Below are 21,394 nucleotides of genomic sequence, written 5' to 3'. Positions count from 1 at the left end.
AGGGAAGGAACAACCTAAGACAGGCACAGTCGCAAAGGGGCCATCAGGAGAGAACTTGGGGGTCAACAGAGGTGGGGAACAGACCCTCACCCCCCCAACTTTGCAGGGGCCTGATCCCTCACCCCTTCTGAGGGAAGTCTCCAGCCCCCATGGCTGCTTGGCTTCCCATGCCCAGCTCAAATTGGGACCCAGGTAACAAACAGAGTCTTGGCTGACAGCAGCTGCCCTCTCAGTGCAACAAGACTTGTTTGAGTTGTCTTGTACACATGGTGTGGGGAAGTGGCTAAATCCAGCCTAGCACCAGGAATGCTCAGGGCCTCCTCAAAAAGGCAAACAATCCTTTCCACTAATATCTACAGGGTAAAATAAGATTGTTGTTAGAGTAATAAATTTGACAGTAAAATAGTAGTCAAGTTTTCAGACTAATTAAAATTGGCTAATTGAAATAAGAGAATATTCTAGAAAAATTAATGGTACTGGACAAAAAGGTGTTCCTAAAGTGTTAACTAAAATTTTTATTGGTAGTTCATCTCATGGTAAAATTGCACAACATGTAATGAACCTAAAGCAGTCATATTTTAGTGCAAAAAATTAAAATTTAAAAGCTATCAAGACTACATTATAAAATTTCCAAAAGCTTCCTAATATTTAAATCAAAAAAGGGGGGATAGTCAAAGAATATCATGTAAGGAAAAATATCCTGTAAGTAAATTACATCTAGAAAATTTTTACTTTAGAAAATTAACTTTCATTTGTAATGCTAACAGCAAGACACCCATGAAAAACACAGATGGTGTCAAAACAAGCCAAAGGAAAATCGTTAGGGCAAAAAATGAAAAAGGATCCCAAGTCAAATTTATAGAAAAGATTCCTTTATTAACTTTCGGTCGAGAATATGTTTGTATATTTTCAGAAAAAAACTCCAAGACCATGTGGATTCCTACAACAGAGAGGAATTGACAGGACTGTTCCAGCCATGAAGACAGATGAGAAACAGTCCAGAGATGGAAGATGCTGACTATGCCTTGCCATACTAGCAGTCAGCAGCTGTGCGTGTTGCTGCAGGTTGCCCAGGACCAAACCAGAGAGGGTTGGACCTGAATTACCACCATTTGTCCACCATCCAAAACTGAAATATCATTGCTGACATGTACACATAAGGAACTGTTTGACATTGAAATTGGGTCTCAAAAGAACTGTTGGCCCAGAAAGACACTCACTACAGACTGATTCATTTGCCTCTAAGCATAACCATTATTGCTTGTCTCATTTTTGGTTCTTTTAAGTGTATTTCTAGTATCGCATGATCTCACTCATCTAGGGGAAATAATGAACAATATAAACTGATGAACAAAAACAGACCCGGAGACAGGGAGCATCAATCAGACTGTCAAACCTCAGAGGGAAGGTAGGGGAGGGAGGGGGTAAAGGGGAGAGATCAACCAAAGGACTTGTATGCATGCATATAAGCCTAACCAGTGGTCACGGACAACAGGGGGGTGGGGGCATGCGTGGGGAGGGGTTTTGGATGGGAATGGGGGGATGAGGACAAATATGTGATAACTTAATCAATAAAGAAATTAAAAAAAAAAAGAGAGAACGATTTTTCCCACGCCAGAGTCTAAAGCTGCTTGTCTGTGCTATTATCTGATAGTCACTAATATATCAGCTACTAAAACACGGGTTCCTTTAGAAGAGTTCAGGGGAAAAAGGTAAACTGAGTCCCATCTCCTTAAGCATTCTTTTCCTTTTCCTTCTTAGTGTCTCAGGTGTTGGTTTTTACTAATGGGAAGTGCTTAAAATAAGGCAAAATGTATTATTTAGAAGAAAGGACTCCTATTCATTCCTTTTTTATTGTAGCAAACAGTGGAACTTGTAAAAGTTAGAGGATATGTCTAGTGCTTCAATTCTTTCCGATTCACCACCTGTCAGTTACAGCTCTGAAATATTTAGAAAACCGAAATAGATGAGTAGGACAGTTGTACTAACTCCATGAGGATGAAACTTCAGGTCATAAGATTTAATATTTTCTTTCTACACATGTCTGCCCCACCTATTAAATTGCGAATCTCTGGTGGACACAAACCACATCTTTTTCATATTTGTATTCCCAATATAGAGCAGAATGGCTACCCATTATAGGTCCTATACAAAATATTGAATGAAAGCAAGCAAGACAAAATCCCAACAGTAAGTAATTTATAAAATAAATTTAAATACTACATAGTAATCATAAAACAATAAGGACAATAAGAAAATAGGAAGATATATTTCAATCATGAATTCACCAAGTACCTGATAAAGGCCCCAAACTGAACCAAATGGTTGCTAACCTCAAGCTCCTAAATTCCAACGAGACCAAGAAGACAGCAATGATGGTGATTAAGCTAATGTCAACATTTTGAAGAGGCCAGTGGGCACTGTACATTTACCTATGATAACACTGCTAACCAAAACACTAAGCTGCTTCCTTTTCGCCCAAAAGAAGATCGGCTTAGTAGGGTAAAGTTTTATCTTAGTGATAAAATGCACTGATAACAATTAGGTATTATTTTGATTAAGGGCTCTTGTTGTATATGCAAGCCCTGCCCCCATGACATACAATTAAATAAACTTTAGACAAGAGCAAGAGGGAAAGAAAGGATATTTGTAGGCTGACCTGGAATAAGCCAAAGGCACCTGTCCTCAGCAACTCCAGCACAGTCTTATCCATCAAACAGAGATCCCATGGACTAACTACTCGAAATACACCTACTAGTTATTCTAATTTATCAAACTGACATGTAAGCATAGGGATTCAGAGCAGAAAACTTACCTCTCGGACTTCATCATCTTCTTCATTCGTATTTTTTTGTCTGCTTTCTCTGAAACGACGTACCTGGGTTATAACAGAGTCAATAATAAACATGTTGCTTATTCCTGTTATGTGAATTGTAAAATATGGGCTACAAGTGATTAACAACAGATGCTTTCCATCTTCAACACAACTTGGAAATTTAAGTATAGTTTTATCTCACAAAAGATTGATTAGAGAAATCGTATTTTCCCAGTGACTTACATTAAAATTTCAGAAATGTACTCTAAAAATTATTATTGGCCCTAATCAAAATTTTATTACCTGCTGACAAAATGTTCCATGTCTCTGAAAAAAAGTCTGTCAAACTGCAGAGGAAAAACTTCTAATATCCTACCGGTGTTATACTTCAGCAAGATAGTTAAAAATCTCACTTTTAAGAGGTTTCAGTTATTTATTACATTGCTAAAATCATTCTTGAACATCTAGCTACAGACATTCAGGAGCCTTTCTGAAATGGTAACTGAAGTAGTGGGCCCCTGAAGATCCATTTCATCAACAGTCAACTACTGAATGTTTGCTGACCTTGGTCCTAGTACCATGAAGGATATCAGAGATTCCTTTTATATTGGTTCAAAAGGGTCTCATAATAGTTATGTAGGGGAGAAACCAAGATGGCGGCATAGGTAAACACGTAAACTGCTGCCTCGCACAACAATTTCAAAACTACAACTAAAAGTCAGAATGGACATCATCCAGAGCCACAGGAAAGCTGGCTGAGTGGAAATTCTACAACTAGAAGGAAAGAGGAAAGCACACAGAGAATAAGAGGAGCTGCAAATGACTGAGGTACGGAGACACGCGCGCAGAGAGGAAGGGCGGCTGAGTGCCTGGCTGGCTTTCTCTGGTGGGAGAGGGAAGGAAGCCCCCGACTGCACTGAACCCCAGTTCCGACTGCACTGAACCCCATGGACCCAGGCTCATACGGGGGGAATCTGGACTGTCAGATAGAGAGAAAGGCACACAGAGACTCGGAGACTTGGGGAAGCCGCGGTGGGCAGGGGTCTGGAGGCTCTCGTGCGTGCGCGAGTGCCCGCAGAGAAGACTGACCTATGTTCATTTCAGCATTATTCACGTTGGCCAAGACTTGGAAACAGCCAAAGTGCCCTGTGATAGAGAACTGGATAAAGAAGATGTGGTATATATACACACTGGAGTACTACTCAGCCATAAGAAAGGATGAAATAGCGTCATTTACAATAACATGGATGGACCTTGAGAACATTATGTGAAGTGAAATAAGTCAGACAGAAAAAGCTAAGAACTATATGATTTAACTCATATGTGGAATATAAAACTGAAACTTATGAACACAAACAACAGTGTGGTGATTGCCCGGGGAGGAGAAGGGTACTAATATGAGGTGACAGGAAGATTTGATTTTGGGTGGTGGGCACATTGTCCTATATACAGATTTTGTAAATTAGTAATCCACACATGAAACCTATATACCCATGATGACTAATGTCACCCCAATAAAATTTAATTTAAAAAAAAGAAAACTAAACAAATTAGAGTAAATAATGACCGGTTTACTAGAATGAAACTCAAGAGCTACTCTTAAGGAGAGACTATCTAAGTAGACTTATCCCCCCAAATCAGTTACTCACCTCTTCATCAATTTTATCTTCTAGGGCATCAATATGACGTTCTTTAAGAAATCGCTGTGTTTTTTCTAACTGGTATTTCACTAATTCCTCTATGGCATCTTTCTCTTCCTTGTCCACAAATTCTTGTACTGCTTCACCCATCCCCCTTTCTGTTAGAAGTGAGAGCTGAACATTCTGTAAGAGAGATACAAATCACTGGATGCAGAAAATAGTATCCATCCCTTACAAAATAATTCTAAATGAGAAAGGAAAATGCAAGAATAATGTTTCCAGGGAAAAAGACAAGTTATCTAGTTATTGAAGGGAAAACAAAACAAAGGACAGCAATTAAGCCAACTGATAAATATTAGGAGTCAGAAAAAGCAAAGTGAAAACAAGGCAGGTGAACATGCAGAGGCTGGACTGTATGTTAACCAGTGTGTTAACCCTAAAGATGTCCATATCCTAATCTCTGGGACCTGTGAGTATGTAACATGGCAAAGAAGAACTAAGGTTACAGATGGAACTAAGGTTGCTAAATCAGTTTATAAGAGAGTATGGAGGTAAGCCCAATGTTATTATGAATATCCTTAAAAGTGGAAGGGGGAGTCAGAGAGAGATGTAACGGGGAGAAAATGGCCAGAGAGATACAACATTGCTGGCTGTGAAGATGGAAGCAGCAGCCCAGGAGCCACAAAATGTAAGCACCTCTAGAAGCTGAAAAAGATAAGGAAATGAATTCTACCCTAGAGCCTCCAGAAGGAACACAGCCCTGCTGATATCTCAATTTGAGTCCTGTGAGACCAGTGTCAGATTTCTGACCTATAGAATTATAAGATAATTAACCTGTGCTGTTTTATTTATTTTTTTAAAATATATTTTATTGATTTTTTACAGAGAGGAAGGGAGAGGGATAGAGAGTTAGAAACATCGATGAGAGAGAAACATCGATCAGCTGCCTCCTGCACACCCCCTACTGGGGATGTGCCCACAACCAAGGTACATGCCCTTGACAGGAATCGAACCTGGGACCCTTCAATCCGCAGGCCGACGCTCTATCCATTGAGCCAAACCTGTCAGGGCAACCTGTGCTGTTTTAAACCTCTAGGTTTGTGAAAATTTGTTTCAGCAGCAAGAGGAAACTAATACAACTGGAGGATCTTAAAGTGGCATATACTTATGGCTTAAAAATAGCTTTGGCAGCTCTCTTTATAAAACATGCCGACATCTTTCTCCAACCCCTCCCCCAGGAATGTTTTCCTTGCCTCTCTCTTTCCTAAGCTCCAAGAACCCTTCTTTTGCCTCTATAACTTGTTTTCTGAACCCATTTCTTCTACTGTTCACTTCTTCTACCTCTGTGACTTTCTAAATAAACTTTCTCTTATAATTTCAGTCTTGTCTCTGAATTCTTTCTTAGCCAGAACTCAAGTACTAAGGTAAAAAAAAAAAAAAGTAGCTTTGTAGCTTCACAATGTGGTAGCTATGTTAATAATGTGATTCCTATATTAATAACGTAATGTAATTAGCAATTTACAATAGCTAAGATCTGGAAACAGCCCAGTACCCATCAGTAGTTGAGTGGGTACAAAAAGCTGTGGTACATTTACACCATGGAATACTATGCAGCTGTAAAAAAGGCTCTCTTACCCTTTGAGAGAGCATGGAGAGACCTAGAGAGTATTATGCTAAGTGAAATAAGCCAGTTAGAGAAAGACAAGTCATCACATGATCTCACTCATAGGTGGAATCTAATGAACAAAATAAACTGATGAACAAAACAGACCCAGAGACACAGAAGAATGGAACAGACTGAATGGCGAATCTAAGAGGGAAGGCAGGGGTTGGTAAGTGTGTGGGGAGAGATTAACCAAAGAACTTATATGCACATATGCATAACCTATGGACACAGAAAATAGTGTGGTGAAGGCCTGGGGGGGCCCGGGAGTAGGTGCGGCATAGAGGGGGTTAATTGGGGAGGAAAAGGGGACATCTATAATACATTCAATAATAAAGATAAATTTAATAATAATAATGTAGTTCTGAAATTATATCCAGGTGCAAGAAAAGTAAATCCTGGATTCAGACTTATGCAGTAGCAATAAAAAGTAAGAGGATAACAACACCAACAATAGCTACAATAATAATAATATTAATAACATTAAGCATGTAATTTTTTTTGGTGTATAGTAGCTATAAATGCAATTAATTGCCACCATACTTACTTCTTGAAAACATTTTGAGGATCCCTTTTATTTCAACAATCAATTATACATATCCTAAGTAAAAATCTGTTATAAGAGCCATTACTCAAATCGTGAACTGTAATTAAGAACTTACCTTCTCTGCGGTTTGAAAATACTGTTTTACGAGGTCTTCTACCCTTAGAGTTGTTCCTTCCGAAGGTTTTGTAATGAACTTCCCAAAGTTGATCTCTTCTCCTAGAAGAAAGAAGTTCTTGAAAAAGGAGCAGCTTCTGTTATAACGCACAGTACCCAAACTCACTGCGGATGCTGTCAGTAGAGGAGGTATGGCCAAATGTTATCATCTGTCAGCTTGCTCAATGTGGTAAATTCTGAGGCAAAAAAAACCCATGGCATTTTTGCTAATAGCCACAGTCTTTTCCCTAAAGTCTGTATTTGTTTTCTGAATCTCCAAGTAGTATATTTCTTGCAATTCTCACACGGTGGTCCACAGACCTCTGGGGGTCCCTAAACCATTTCAAGGGTCGCTCAAGGTAAAAACTACCTCAATAATAATACTAAGATATTATTTATTTTTTCCATTATAGTGACATCTGCACTGATAACACTGAAGCAGTTGTGGGTAACACTGCCAGTGCCTTGGGATGAGCCAAGGCAGTAGCTTGGAACTCTATGAACAGTCACCACTACATGCCGTTCAAAACAAAACAGAAAAAGCCGAGTTCACTTTAGAATGCCCTTTGATAAAACTAAAAATTATTAATTTAATTAAATCTCAGCTCTGAAGTACATATCTTTTTAGTATTCTGTGAGATAAATAAGATGTATGTTTAAAGCACTTCTGCTGCATTCCTAAGCTGGTTGGCTGCCTCAAAAAACAGTAGGTGAGGGATAAAAAGAGCACTGGGTAGGAAGTCAGGAAGCATAGGGTCCAGTAGTATTTGCTCTGCTGCTGATCTTTGTCAGGGAAACGAACAGTAATTATATAGCAAGTGCTGGACCTGGAGTTGAAAATGCAATGATAAAGAGATAGTATTTCTGCCCATGAGAACAAATGATTATGATACAAGGTGAGAAGTGCTACAACAGAGGTAAGAACAGAGAATATGACTCACAGAGAAGAAACAAATTAATTCTTCTTAAAGAAGGTTCAGAATAATGTGCGCTATCCAATGCAGCTATCATTTGAATCAAGTCTTGCCAAACGAGTAAGGCTCACTTAGCAAAAAGAAAATCTATTTTAGGCCGAGGAAAAAGTATATGCAACAGCCTAGAGGATAAAGAGGCACAAAGCTCAGTGTGCCTCTTGCAAAGTGGTAAGGAAAAATGAACAAAAATCTCTTTTGAATTTCAAGATAGTAGAATTAATATACATAAACATGATTACTACATTTTACTATATCAGACACTATGTTAAAATCATTCGCACACAGAATAAATACTAAGCCTCGTAACAATCCTAAGAGATAGGCACAGTTACTATGCTGATTCTATAGACATCACACAGGTAAAGTAATTTACAAAATGTAACACCTGTATTTGAGTAGTAGAGTTGGTCAAAATAACAAAAATACTTTCAATAAAACATTCAAAGGGGTCATTGTTTCTATTGAGCAATTTATGGTTAAACAAAAAAAAATAATTAGAACAAAACTGACTATAAATAAAATTCAAGTAACTAGTTTTTATATTCTGTTCTTACAAATGCTACACCTATAAAATTTTAAGAAATTAATAAGGATGAACAATTAAAGTAAAGCACTATCAATAAGTAATTAATTAAAATTCACAGTATGAAAATATTATGATACAGATCCCCCTCTCCCCCCCAAAAAACACAGTATTCTATGAGCTCCATTTAAATATCTACATAACTATTTCAGGTTCAATCAACAGCACACACAATTTTTATCACAATTTGACAATGAATATAGAAGGCCATTAAATCCAAGTTAATAAGAACCTAGGTAGCTTACTTGTAAACATGGGCCATATTTTTCTATGAAAATTCTGACTCAATAGCTCTAAGGAAAACAGCCTCTCTATTTAACATGATAATATTTATTATGAAGAAACACTACAATTGCCCCTCGAATAATTTGGGGCTAAAAACTGTGTGTAACTTTTAACTCCCCAAAAACTTTACTAATAGCCTACTACTGTAGACTGGAAATCTTACTGATAATATAAACAGCAAATTAATATATATTTTGTATATTATATATATATATTATATACTGTATTCTTACAATAAAGCAAACTAGAGAAAATACATTAAGAAAATCATAAGAAAAAGAAAGCACATATACAATATTGTACATATTCACTGAAAAAAATCCACATATGAATGAACCTATGGAGTTCAAACTTGTGTTATTCAAGGGTCAACTATTTTAGTCAGATGACATGTTTCGATAAATGCTAAATTAAGGACAATTAGTTTTTACAAAATGTTTAATGGGAACTAATTACCTAGTCATCAGAAACATCAAACTATGGGCCACTTCCTATTTTAAAAGACTGGTGTCTTCCTAAATCACTGTATACCCTAAAGCTGAAATGCTTTTAATAATGCAAACTTTGAGAATATATTCTCTGAACATGAATAATGTATAAAAAATAATAAATATTTATTTTGAGCAATAAATCTGTAATGTCTGTATATGTTGGTACTCAGCAGCACTGTTTAAAAAAAAAACTATATCTGTAGAAAAAGCCTTTCATTTCTTTTTGATATCCACATAAGTTTAAAAATGATTGCTATTGCTCAGCCAGTGTGGCTCAGTTGAGCACTGTCCCATACATCCAAGTGGTCGCTGGTTCAATTCCTGGTCCGGGCACATGCCAGGATGGTAGACTCAATCCCCAGTAGGGGGCATGCAGGAGGCAGCCGATAGATGTTTCTCTCACATAGGTGTTTCTATCTCTCTCTACCCATTTCCTGCCCCTTCTGTCTAAAAATCAAAGAAAACATATTTTTAAAATATTGCTATCTAATTTTTAGAAGAATTTAATTATTCAACTGTCAATTTATTATGAGACTATTAAAAGACTGATTTACAGTAAACTCTGTAAGAACATTTTTTAATTTGTAAAAATAACTAGCATACCTTTGTTTTCCTTTTGTTCTCTACGCCTGAAAAAATGGATGACATCTTTTGGATTAGCTATTCGATCCACAAATTTCTGGCTAAAGCGAAGAACATTGAAAGGTTCAAAACCTCCACTATAGTCCACCTGGAAATACAGAATAAGTCATTTCAGTATTTAGGATTATGCTCAATACTTTTAAGTTAATAAATTAATGTTCTACATTTCATTTAAGGATCCTGATAGTGTTGTACCATTTATTCAACTGCAAAATTAAGCTTCTAAAATTTATAAACTTATGCAAAACACTTTGTTTGATGGAATCAAGATATAGCAAGAATTCTCACAATGTTGGAATAATTACATCTGCATATGAAAACACCAGTAGTGCCCTGACTGATGACTCAGCTGGTTGGAGTGTCATTCCATACACCAAAAGATTGCAGGTTTGATGCCCAGTCAGGGTGTGTATGGAAAACAACCAATCAAAGTTTCCCTCTCACATCGATGTCTGTGTGTCTCTCTCTCTCTCTCTATCTCTCTCTCTCTCTACCTTTCTCTCACTCCAAAATCAATAAAAACATATCCTCAAGTGAGGATAATTTTAAAAAAAGAAAACATTAGTAGCCTAGGCACCAGAAGTACCATCTGTAAAGGAGATGAAATTTTAAACAAAATTTTAAACTTCCAAAACAGAAAGAAAATTCTTCACCAAAATAAAATGCTGGTTCCACATGCATTAGTTAATGGGTCTCTCCTCTTAGGTGTATATTCTCTCACTTTGACAAGAATAAATGCTGGTAAAATCCATGTAGAAAAAGAATCAAATCTGTGAGCTTTGAGAAATGATTACCCTTCAAAACACAGGATCTACTTAAAGCTAACAATCACCCTCAAGGCTGGGTCTTTTTTAAAAAGTATATAGTGGTACAAAGACCTTTACAAAGAAAAATACTACATTTCTTTCTAAGAGATAGGCAGTTGACAAAATGGGGGTCAGGAGTACTGACCTTCCTTTCCACACAGTCAAAAATTCACATATAACTTTTTACTCCCCCCAAATTATAGCCTACTGTTGTCCAGAAGACTTAGCGATAACATGAACAGTTGGCTAACACATATTTTGTATGTTATGTGCATATTATATTCTTTTTTTTTAAATTTATTTATTAAGGTATTACATATGTGTCCTCATCCCTCCATTACATATCATATTCTTACAATAAAGCTAGAGAAAAGAAAATGTTATTAAGAAAATCATAAGGAAAATAGATTTACAGTATTTCTTGAAAAACCCATATATAAGTGGACCCACGCAGTTCAAACCCTTTGCTCAAGGGTCAACTGTAATCATTTTCCTAAACTAGCTGTGCTCAATGTAATGCACTGGAACCAGCATTATGCCGCATCACCAGCCTATCCACACTACTCCCTAACCACTTAGACTCTTCATCACACTCAACACAAAACGACTTTTGTCCATTTACTTGCTATCTGTTTACTGTGTCTCACAGCTCCACCTCCCATAAGCTCCACAAGTTCAACAGCTCCTGTGTTATCACCACTGTGTTCCCAGCATGCAGGACAGAATGTATTCGATAAATATTGATCCACTGAGTCAATGAATTAATGAGGGGCCTTTGGTTAATACAATGTACTTTTGGAATATTACTTACACGAACTATTTGTTCTTTTGTTTCACAAATGAATTAGTAATTTGCTGTGCTTAGGAAAAGGAATGCCAATTTTCCATTTCAGTCTGTTGATTCTAATAGTTTCAGGCAGACATAGATGAGAAACATGGGACCTTCTGCCCTGATAAAGAGAAAAATGTGGTTCTCCCAGAGCAACTATGTTTGTGGTACCCAAACCATCTCCACAGCTGCCATATTATAAAACATGTGACATGCTCAATTAGATTTCCCCAGATTCTTCAGACGTTTTAACAATTATACTCTGGCCTAGCTTTATTTGTGATTTTCTGCTCCTAGGAGTCACAAAGCTTGTTCATTACACAAACTTTATTGAGTGTTCACAATGTACTACTAGGCACTCGGCTGAGGGTCAGGGGTACATGATGAATAAAACATAGTCATCAAAAAATTCACAAGCTGACTGGGAAGACAAACACGTAAATAAATAACTGCAAGCAGAATGAAATGATGCTATAAAAAGTGTGTACAGAGTAAACTGAGGACACAAAGGAAGAAGTATCGAATCTGAAGGGAGGTTAAGAAAGGCTTCTATGAAGACGGGAAGCTTAAGTGAGTGTTGAAGGAAGTATTATGGAAGGAGAGAAGCACATTCCACGCAGCAGGATCACCTGGGCAAAGGTGCGAAAGAGTGAAATAAACTCTGCAATACTATCTTCTGAAAAGTCAATAAAGTTCAATTTATCTAAAATAGAAGCTACTCAAAAAAAAAAATAAAAAATAAAATAGGACTTACTCGCAGTCGTATAAGAGGCTTATCTGGCTGTCCAACATTCCCCAGACGTTCCCGTTCAGCATTTTCAAGCATTTCTTCAATCTCAAAATAAAAATATTGTCATGACTTGAGGGAGGGATACTACTGGCATCCAGTGGGTAGAGGTCAGACAGGATATTGTTAAAATCCTACAATGCACCCTGGCTGGTGTGGCTAAGTTGGTTGAGCATCGTCCCATGCACCGAAAGGTTGCCAGTTCGACTCCAGGTCAGGGCACAGGCCCAAGTTTCTGGCTCGATCCCCTGTAGGGAGCATGCAGGAGGCAGCCTAATAGATGTTTCTCTCTCTCTCCTTCCTCTCTTTCTAAAAATCAACAAAAATACATATTTTTTAAAATCCTACAATGCATAGAACAACTTCCTACAACAAAACATTACCCAATCTAAAATGTCAGTTGTGCCACCCTAGCTGGTTTGGCTCAAGTTCGATTCCGGTCAAGGGCACATGCCCAGGTTGCAGGCTCGACCCTCAGTAGGAGGTGTGCAGGAGGCAGCTGATTAATGATTCTATCTCATCACTGATGTTTTTTTCTCTCTCTCTCTCTCTCTCTCTCTCTCTCTCCCCCTTCCTCTCTGAAATTAATAAAAATGTATTTTAAAAAATAATAATTTTTAAAAAATTGTCAGTTGTGCCAAAGTAGAGAGACCTTGAGTTCCTTGACTCAGGCCTGACCAGTTTATTCATTTTCCATCTCCCTGGCTTCAGAGATCTGGTTTAGGAACAAGCACATGACCTCAGTCCAATGCCAGGGGTTTATCTGGATCTAGTAAGGGAAATGACTCAGGTATAAGTCTGTGGGCCACCATGTGAAAACACCCTCCTTATAGTGAAATTTAAGACAGAACCCATCAGAATGGGTGGCACGGGGCTGGAAACAGAGATAGAGAAACCCATAATCTTAATTTGAGTTTCTGGATCTAATCATCTTAAAACCAGCATACTCTTAACCTTTTCAGTTATGTGAGTTACATGTTACCGGTAACGCTTCAACACTGGGCAGGTTACTTTATCTAAGGTTCAGTTCCTCTCTATAAAATGTGGATGGACAATCTATCCACAGCATCGTTGAGTGGATTAAATGCAAAATGTCAATGGTGCCCAGAATATATAAGCAGGCAATGAATATCAGTGATAATTATTATTTTCACTAGAGGCCCAATGCACAAAATTTGTGCATGGGTAGGGTCCCTAGGCCTGGCTGGCAATCAGGGCTGATCTATGGGGTGACCGGCGGGGCGATCGGAGGGCCCCCTCTGGCACGCACTTTAGCCAGCCTGGGGCCTGCAGGCTGGGGGCAGCTCCTGCATTGAGTGTCTGCCCCCTGGTGGTCAGTGTGAGTCATATAGACCAGTCGTTCCACCGGTCTTTCTGCCATTCAGTCGATTTGCATATTAGGCTTTTATTATATAGGATCATTACTACCTCATATGATTTTTTATGAGAATAAAATGCAAAGCAGAAGAGTTAGCACAGAATAAGAATGGAGTTTCAGCAATGAATATTAAGCTGTTAACTTACATATTATTAAGTGCATTCACCAACTTCAGTAGTGGTTCTAGAATTTGTGCAGAGGTTTAGGGGTGGCAAATGCATGAAAGGGGAGGTGTGAGGTACATAGCAAACACATTTTAAGACTTTATTTGGGGTAGCTTTTAGGGTGAAAGGGATGCCTAATGCAGATTATTAGAGAGGTTAAGGTTCTCCTAATCTAACATAATATTCTCCCATTCCCAATCAAAGCCACTGCCTGCTTTCATAAATAAAATAAATGATCAAATCAGGGTAAAAAGAGAGAAATGATTATGTATATGTTTTTGAGGAGGAAAGGAATTGGGAAGGGGGCTTAATTAAAATTTCTACTATATATCACATTCCTCCATCTGGAAGACTTAAAGATTTTTGATACAATTAAACTCACTTATTGAACAAAGGTGGTTCCTTACAGGCTCCATGAGACTGTAATAAGTACAGGGTGGGGCAAAGTAGGTTTACAGCTGTTAGTACATGAAACAGTTTATTCTTGTATTATTTGTTATTATATTATTTTCCATAAAAACAACTGTAAACCTGCTTTTATCCTATCCTGTATAATGACTTAACCTCTACTGAATTATTTAATTCAATGTAAATAATCTCTCAATTAAAGTAGATCTCATTGACCTTTACCAAGAAGAATTACCTTCTCCAAACAGAAGCTTTGTATGGCTTGGGTTACTTTAGGATTATCTGGATTAAAAATGTCTGGATGATCAGCCAGAACAACATCCTCCATAAAAAACTGCCGAACTGTGCAAAGAGGGATTTTCTGCATATTCATCTTCTTTCCTTTAATCCGAAGCAAGCCAACATGTCTGAAATGAGGAGGGAAAGGAAAGGCTAGTCAGGTTGTAAATTTCCCCAGGAAAATGTGCACACCAAAACTACCACATTTCTAAGTTTTTAAAAAACAATTCTTTATAAACTCATACCCTTAAAAATATTTTTAGCAATCTGACGTTATATCACAGGGAAAAAATGTTAAATATTCTTCTTCCTCAGAATAAAATCTACTCTTCCCTCATTTTTCTGCCTGAACAAATATACAGTTTAGTAGAAGACAAGCATAACAGTAAGTATAATAAAATGTTATCAGGGCTATTATAGTAGTATATATAGTATACACTATTACATATATATGTATTATCTGAGTGTGTATAAGTGCACATGCATATATAAAATAAATTAGCAGCAGACTATGAAGAAAAAAAAAACAGCTAACTTACACCCTATTATCATATTCTTTAAACCTATTATCATCTTAACAACCACAACTTGAGAGGATTAAAGAATAAAACCACTATTAGTTAATCATTATTAACTACATTATTATATAATTCCCCCCACCCCCAAAAGAAATGAGATATCTGTCCGGCCGGTGTGGCTCAGTGGTTGAACGTCAATTTATGAACCAGGAGGTCATGGTTCAATTCCTGGTCAGGGCACATGCCCAGGTTGTGGGCTCAATCCCCAGTAGAAGGCATGCAGGAGGTAGCCTATCAATGATTATCTCTCATCATTGATGTTTCTAACTTTCTCTCCCTCTCCCCTCTTCTCTGAAACCAATAAAGATATACTAGTGTGTGTGTGTGTGTGTGTGTGTGTGTGTGTGTGTATGTGTGTGTGTATATATTTATATATATACATATATATATATTTTAATCCATCTTTATAAATAAACCTATCATACAAATAACCATACCATCAGCACCTTGAAACTCTGGGATAATTAGAATATTTTAGCAGATTTTTTTAAAGTTGATTTGGAAAAAGATAACAATTACTCACTTCTTCACAGCTTCTCCTGGGGAAAGAGAAGTCACCACTGAACTTCCAGGTTGGGATACATAAAAGAGTTGTTGTTCATTTTTGGTTGGAGCTATCTTACACTCATGTTCATGGCCCCAGATTACAAGATCAATGAAGTCATCCAAAAATTGTTCTGGAATGAAGTTAGTACTTCCATGTTTACTCCTATACCAAGATTTTAAAAATAAATAAAATAAATGTTCAGAGATATAAAAAATTTTCATATTAAGTATCTGTACCAGTGGTTCCCAACCTTGTTTTGGCCATGCCCCACCTAAGCATCTCTAAAATCCTGATGCCCCCTCTGTGATGTATAATTCTTATTATTCAAAAAGTCAACTACTATTCATGTAGAGGAAGCCGAAAAGGCCATTAACTTGGTCTAAACAAGCTTCCAAAGAACATGACATCCATGAAAGAGAAAAATAAAAGAACGAAAGGACAGGTGAAGTATTGAGGAAGAAATCCCTAAGAAATTGTTAAAAATAATAATAATCATATGAAGTGATATAAAAAATAGCAAATAAAGTTTCAAAACATGTATTAGAGAACTGAAACGGATAAATATGTCACAATATATATTTACATACTATATAATGAAGCCACTAGAACCATAAGAAATGCAAAAAATTCACTGTTAATGACTCATTCTTGAATTGCCCCCCTTAAAAATCAAATTGCCCCCCTGTGGGGCCTGTGCCCCACGTTGGGAACCACTGATCTATACAGATCTTTATTCTCCTTTTATTAAAGAATTGTTACATCCCCTTCTGTGTGCAAGGGATTGAGAATACAAAGATATTATCTCTTTCCTCAAAGGGCTTACAAATTTGCAGGACACAGACAAGTAGGAGACCCAAAAGAGAAAGCAGTCAATCCTACTTTTAGATACAGATTACGAAAGGTTTAAAGAGGAATAACCTGCTTTAAGCAAGTCAGAAAATCATGAGCTCTATCACTAGTAAAAACCTATAAGTTGGTCGAATTATACAGCAAAAAAAGAAAGAACACAGAAAATAAAAGTGAGTTAAGCTGAAACTTTGTAGAATAAAAACAAATCTCTAAATATGTCCAGTCATTTTTTTAACATCATCTGTTTTATTACTGATTATAAAAATGAGAGTAAGAATGTCAGTCTGCCTAGCCACTGTGGCTTAGTAGTTGAGCGTTGATTTATGAACCAGAAGGTGACAGTTTGATTTCCAGTCAGGGTACATGCCTGGGTTGCAGGCTTGATCCCCATTAGGGAATATGCAGGAGGCAGCCAATCAATGATTCTCCCTCATCATTTATGTTTCTAACTCTCTCTCCCTTCTTCTCTGATCAATAAAAATATCCTACCTAAGAAGAGTAATATGCAAATTGACCCTAACTCAGCTACACCCACAAACCATGCCCACAAGCCACACCCACCAGCCAATCAGGAGCAGATAGGCAAATAAACCCAACCAAGATGGCTACCGCCACAGAGAGCAAGGTTTCCCAGGCAATGGAAGAAGCCAAGCTTTCCACCTGCCCTTGCAGGCCTAAGCCTCCACTCAAGCTACAAAGTTTCAATTATAGAAGGTAAACAAATCCAAACAGAAATGGCGGCAGCCACGGAGCTGGAGAGAGCAGGCCAGGGTTGCCCCCGGCAACGGAGGAAGCAAAGCTTTCTGCACACCTTGGCCTGCCCAGGCCTCCACTTAAGGCTACAAAGTTTCAATTATAGAAGGTGAATTAACCCCAACAGAAATGGCTGCCGGCAACAGAGTGAGCAGGAGGCTTGGCTCCGCTCCAGGCTACAAAGTTTCAATTGTAGAAGGTAAATTCCAGATACCAGGGACTCCACTTGGGTCGCCAGGGGGCGTGGCTGGCCTGCAAACCACCACAGGCCCCTTGCTCAGGCCACCCCACGCCCCAAGGGAATCCCCATCCTGATCCGGGACACCCTTCAGGGCAAACCAGATGGCAAACCACCCCTGCACCAGGCCTCTATCCTATCTAATAAAAGAGTAATATGCAGATTGACCATCACTCCAACACACAATATGGCTGCCCCCATGTGGTCAAAGATCCTGCCCCCATGTGGACACAAGATGGCCACCACAAGATGGCCAGCAGGGGAGGGCAGTTGGGAGGCACCCAGCCTGCAAGGGAGGGCAGTTGAGAGGGACCAGGCCTGCAAGGGAGGGCAGCTGGAGGCGATCAACCCTGCAGGGGAGGGCAGTTAGGGGTGACCAGGCCGGCAGAGGAGGGAAGTTGGGGGCAAACAGGCTGGCAGGGGAGCAGATAGGCATCAATCAGGCTGGCAGCAGAGTGGTTATGGGGTGATCAGGCTGGCAGACAGAAGTGGTTAGGGGCAATCAGGAAGGCAGGCAGGTGAGCAGTTGGGAGCCAGCAGTCCTGGATTGTGAGAGGGATGTCCGACGGCCCGTTTAGGCCCGATCCCATTGGGATCGGGCCTAAACGGGCCGTCGGACATCCCTCAAGGGGTCCCAGATTGGAGAGGGTGCAGGCTGGGCTGAGGGACACCCCCCCCGCTCCGTGCACGAATTTCGTGTACCGGGCCTCTAGTATTTATATATTAAAAGAAAAAGGTCAATCTTACATAAGAGATAAGAGTTTTCCATATTAAATAAAATATATGAATAAGTGACTTGCAAACTCTGGTTTTATTCCAAGGTTAGTTATTATTAAAAGATACGTAAAAACCCAACGTGAGTCAAAATAAGAAGGAAAAGTTTTTCCTAACACTAATTTATATTGTTGGGGATTTAGGTAAAAGTATTCAAATACTTTGATCTAACATTCATTTAATGCAAAACAATATTCAATCAACAAATACTTAGATACTGAAGACACAGAGGTGAACAAAGTCCTTGTCCTAGTGAGGGAAACAAACAACAATACAAGATGTATCCTCAAAAAAATGTATACACACTTCAACAGCTGACAGCTCAATTTTGAAAATAAAATGTACTTTAATAAACACTGTCTTTATAATTATTCAAAGTATGTGTATACATTTTTGGGGACATCCTATATATATATAAAATTTTCCAGGTAGTGATGGACATGATAAAGATAAATAAAAGTGACATGGAAAGGAGATGCCACAATACAGTGTGGTCAGGAAAGGCCTCTCTGACAGGTGACAAATGAGCAGAACCCTGATGAAAGGGATTAGCAGGCAAGGGAAGAAAGACCTAGGCCAGTGATGGGCAACCTTTTGAGCTTGGTGTGTCAAACTTCGCCAAAAAACTGAGCATAACTCGGGTAGTGTGTCATTTTGAGGAAAAAACATTATTTCGCAAATGTTTCATCCTCAGGAGCAGCAAATGTTTCATCCTCGGCATGCGGCCACCTCAGCGGCCACGTGTCATCAGAAATGGCTATGCGTGTCAGTGCTGACACACGTGTCATAGGTTCGCCATCACTGACCTAGGCAGAGGGACAAGCAGATGACAAAGGTACAGAGGTGGGAATGTGTTCAGTGAGTTCAAAACAGCAAGGAGATCAATGTGGCTGAGCACAATGAATGCAGGGAAGAGCAGAAAATGAAATCAGAGCAAGATCATGTACCTAGGAATATTTTTATGTAGAAAACATACATCTAGGGTCTAAAAATCAAACCCAATCCCTTGAGATTATTCCTTAATAACTTCTCAGCTTTCTCACTGACATCACCATTACCATCTCACACTTTTTTACTATAATGATCACATAATAAATCTTGCTTCTTCAAGTCGCCATTCCTGCACCCTATCAGTAAGATTAAACTTCTTAAAACTACTAACAAAAGAAAGCTGATGCAGCTATATGTAATAATATAGAAAAACACCTGCATATATGCACCGGGAGATGTGCATAAGAATGTTTACAAGAAGGTTTTAATAAGCAAAAATCTGGAAATATAAAACATTCACTAATAGGAAAAAAACGTAACTGTATACAACAGCAAAAATGAATTACACCTTTAAGCAGCAAAATGGATACACCTTAGTGACATAATCTATATATATAAAAGCCTAATATACTAAGTGTCTGACCATTTGACCAGTCACTATGACACACACTGACCACCAGGGGCAGACGCTCCACCCAGTAGGTTAGCTTGCTGCTGGGGTCCGACCAATCGGTACTGGGCAAGATGGGCTGGACATGCCCTGGTGCCCTCCCACAGTCCCTCCCTGGCTGGCCAGCCCTGATCAGCCCCAATCGGGACTGGGCAAGAGGGGCCAGACACACCCTGGAGCCTCCCACAGTCCCTCTCCGGCCCCGATTGTTCACGGGTGGGGTCCCTCGGCCTGGCCTGCACACTTTCACAATCCAGGACCCCTCAGGGGATGTCAGAGAGCCGGTTTTGGCCCAATCTCTGCAGGCCATGCCAAGGGACCCCACTGGTGCATGAATCTGTGCACTGGCCTATAGTATTGAACATAATAAGCCAGATGCAAAATTTACAGCTAGGTTCCAGTTATACCAATGGATATGTATGTGATTAAACAATAAAGAAAAGCAATGGTCTGAGTAAATAAAAACTGACGATTGTGTTTCTCTCTGGGATATGCAGCAAGAAATGGGGTCAGAGAAGGGCACTACTTATACTTCTTTGCTATATTTAGACATTCCTTTTATGATTATTCTTATACCTTATGCACATGCCCTAAATATTCTTTTATAGGTATAAATGTATTTTGAAAACTTTTAAAATGCAATCACCCAAAGCCTATCTAAGTCTTGCCTGACCCTGCACTGACAACTTTCAAAAAATGGGGAGCATTTTACTCAAATAGGTAAGTCTGGAAACAGAGATTTGGAGAACCTCAATACTTGACTCAACATTTCCAGAGAATACTTTTACCTGTTCTGATGAATCACAAATAAATTAAACCAAGAGTTCTCATCTTCTTTGGGTCTCAACATCGTTACTTTTTTATTGAGGAACATTCGATATAGCCTTTCATCTGGAATGGATCCTGAAATGGACATGACATTATTTTAAAACTGGTTTCTTACTTGGTTAAAAAAAAAAAAAAGAATATGTTTTGCTTCTAAATTATGTGCTTCTCTAAGTATTTCATTTTCCAATTAGAGATATATTTGATATGTTGAATCATTATTTGCAAATGCATGTGTTCCAGGTTCTTGCATGACAATTGCTGAGCAGTTAAATGCATTCAAAGATTGTTTTCCTGTCAAGCATATACACCTTCAAAATCTGAAAAATGTGGAATAAAAATCTGAGTTTCTATGTTAAGTTGTTATTAACATTTCTATTTAAAATACTGTTTTCATTATCCCTTTATTATAAGCACATAGCACTTCTGATCTAACAAATATATTATAAAATACACAGAAAGAGGGATGAGATAAAAAATAAATGTATTTATAAGTAAATAGTCATATATACTGTTTTCAAGTAAAAATACTGTGCTGAATACTTTAAACAATAAAAAAAAAATACTGTGCTGTTTAATAATTGATTAAAATTTAAATAATTCTTCCTCCACCCTAAAGGATTAGCTTGGTCTAGTAGAGGAGGCCAACACAAACAAGTAAGCAAACACACAAATTACAATTTTAAAAATTATAAAAGGAGAAAAAGTCAGAATGTTAAAATGGGGAATATCAGTGAGGGGACAAGGTTGCTACTTTATGTAGAGATTAGGCAAGGCTTTGGAGAAAAGCCAACAATGCAAAAGCATAAGAGCTAGAAGAGGCCTAGCCTCTAAAGAGGATTCCTAGAGTGCGGCCAACGGAATAGATGGTGGAACACAGAGCCTATAACTAGAGAGGAAAAGTCAAGGCGTACAAAGTCCAGGGCATTGGAAGGTGGATCTATT

At 38.4% G+C, this 21,394-nt stretch overlaps 1 protein-coding gene across 1 annotated transcript in view; it reads right to left on the bottom strand.

Moving 5' to 3' along the window:
* Positions 1-21,394, bottom strand: part of MRE11 (MRE11 homolog, double strand break repair nuclease) — a 73,048-nt gene that overhangs the window by 34,242 nt on the left and 17,412 nt on the right. Inside the window, exons 7-14 of the mRNA XM_054724608.1 lie at positions 20,413-20,527; positions 15,546-15,731; positions 14,401-14,572; positions 12,183-12,263; positions 9,755-9,881; positions 6,781-6,881; positions 4,465-4,638; positions 2,816-2,878 (exon numbers count right to left, since the gene is read on the bottom strand). Of these exons, the coding sequence (XP_054580583.1) occupies positions 2,816-2,878; positions 4,465-4,638; positions 6,781-6,881; positions 9,755-9,881; positions 12,183-12,263; positions 14,401-14,572; positions 15,546-15,731; positions 20,413-20,527 (1,019 nt within the window). The remainder of the gene's footprint in view (positions 1-2,815; positions 2,879-4,464; positions 4,639-6,780; positions 6,882-9,754; positions 9,882-12,182; positions 12,264-14,400; positions 14,573-15,545; positions 15,732-20,412; positions 20,528-21,394) is intronic.

This window comes from Eptesicus fuscus, chromosome 13 (assembly GCF_027574615.1).
Source record: "Eptesicus fuscus isolate TK198812 chromosome 13, DD_ASM_mEF_20220401, whole genome shotgun sequence".
Lineage (NCBI taxonomy): Eukaryota > Metazoa > Chordata > Mammalia > Chiroptera > Vespertilionidae > Eptesicus > Eptesicus fuscus.
The sequence above is the reverse complement of the archived record's forward strand: the minus strand, read 5'-3'. Positions and strand labels throughout refer to the sequence as shown.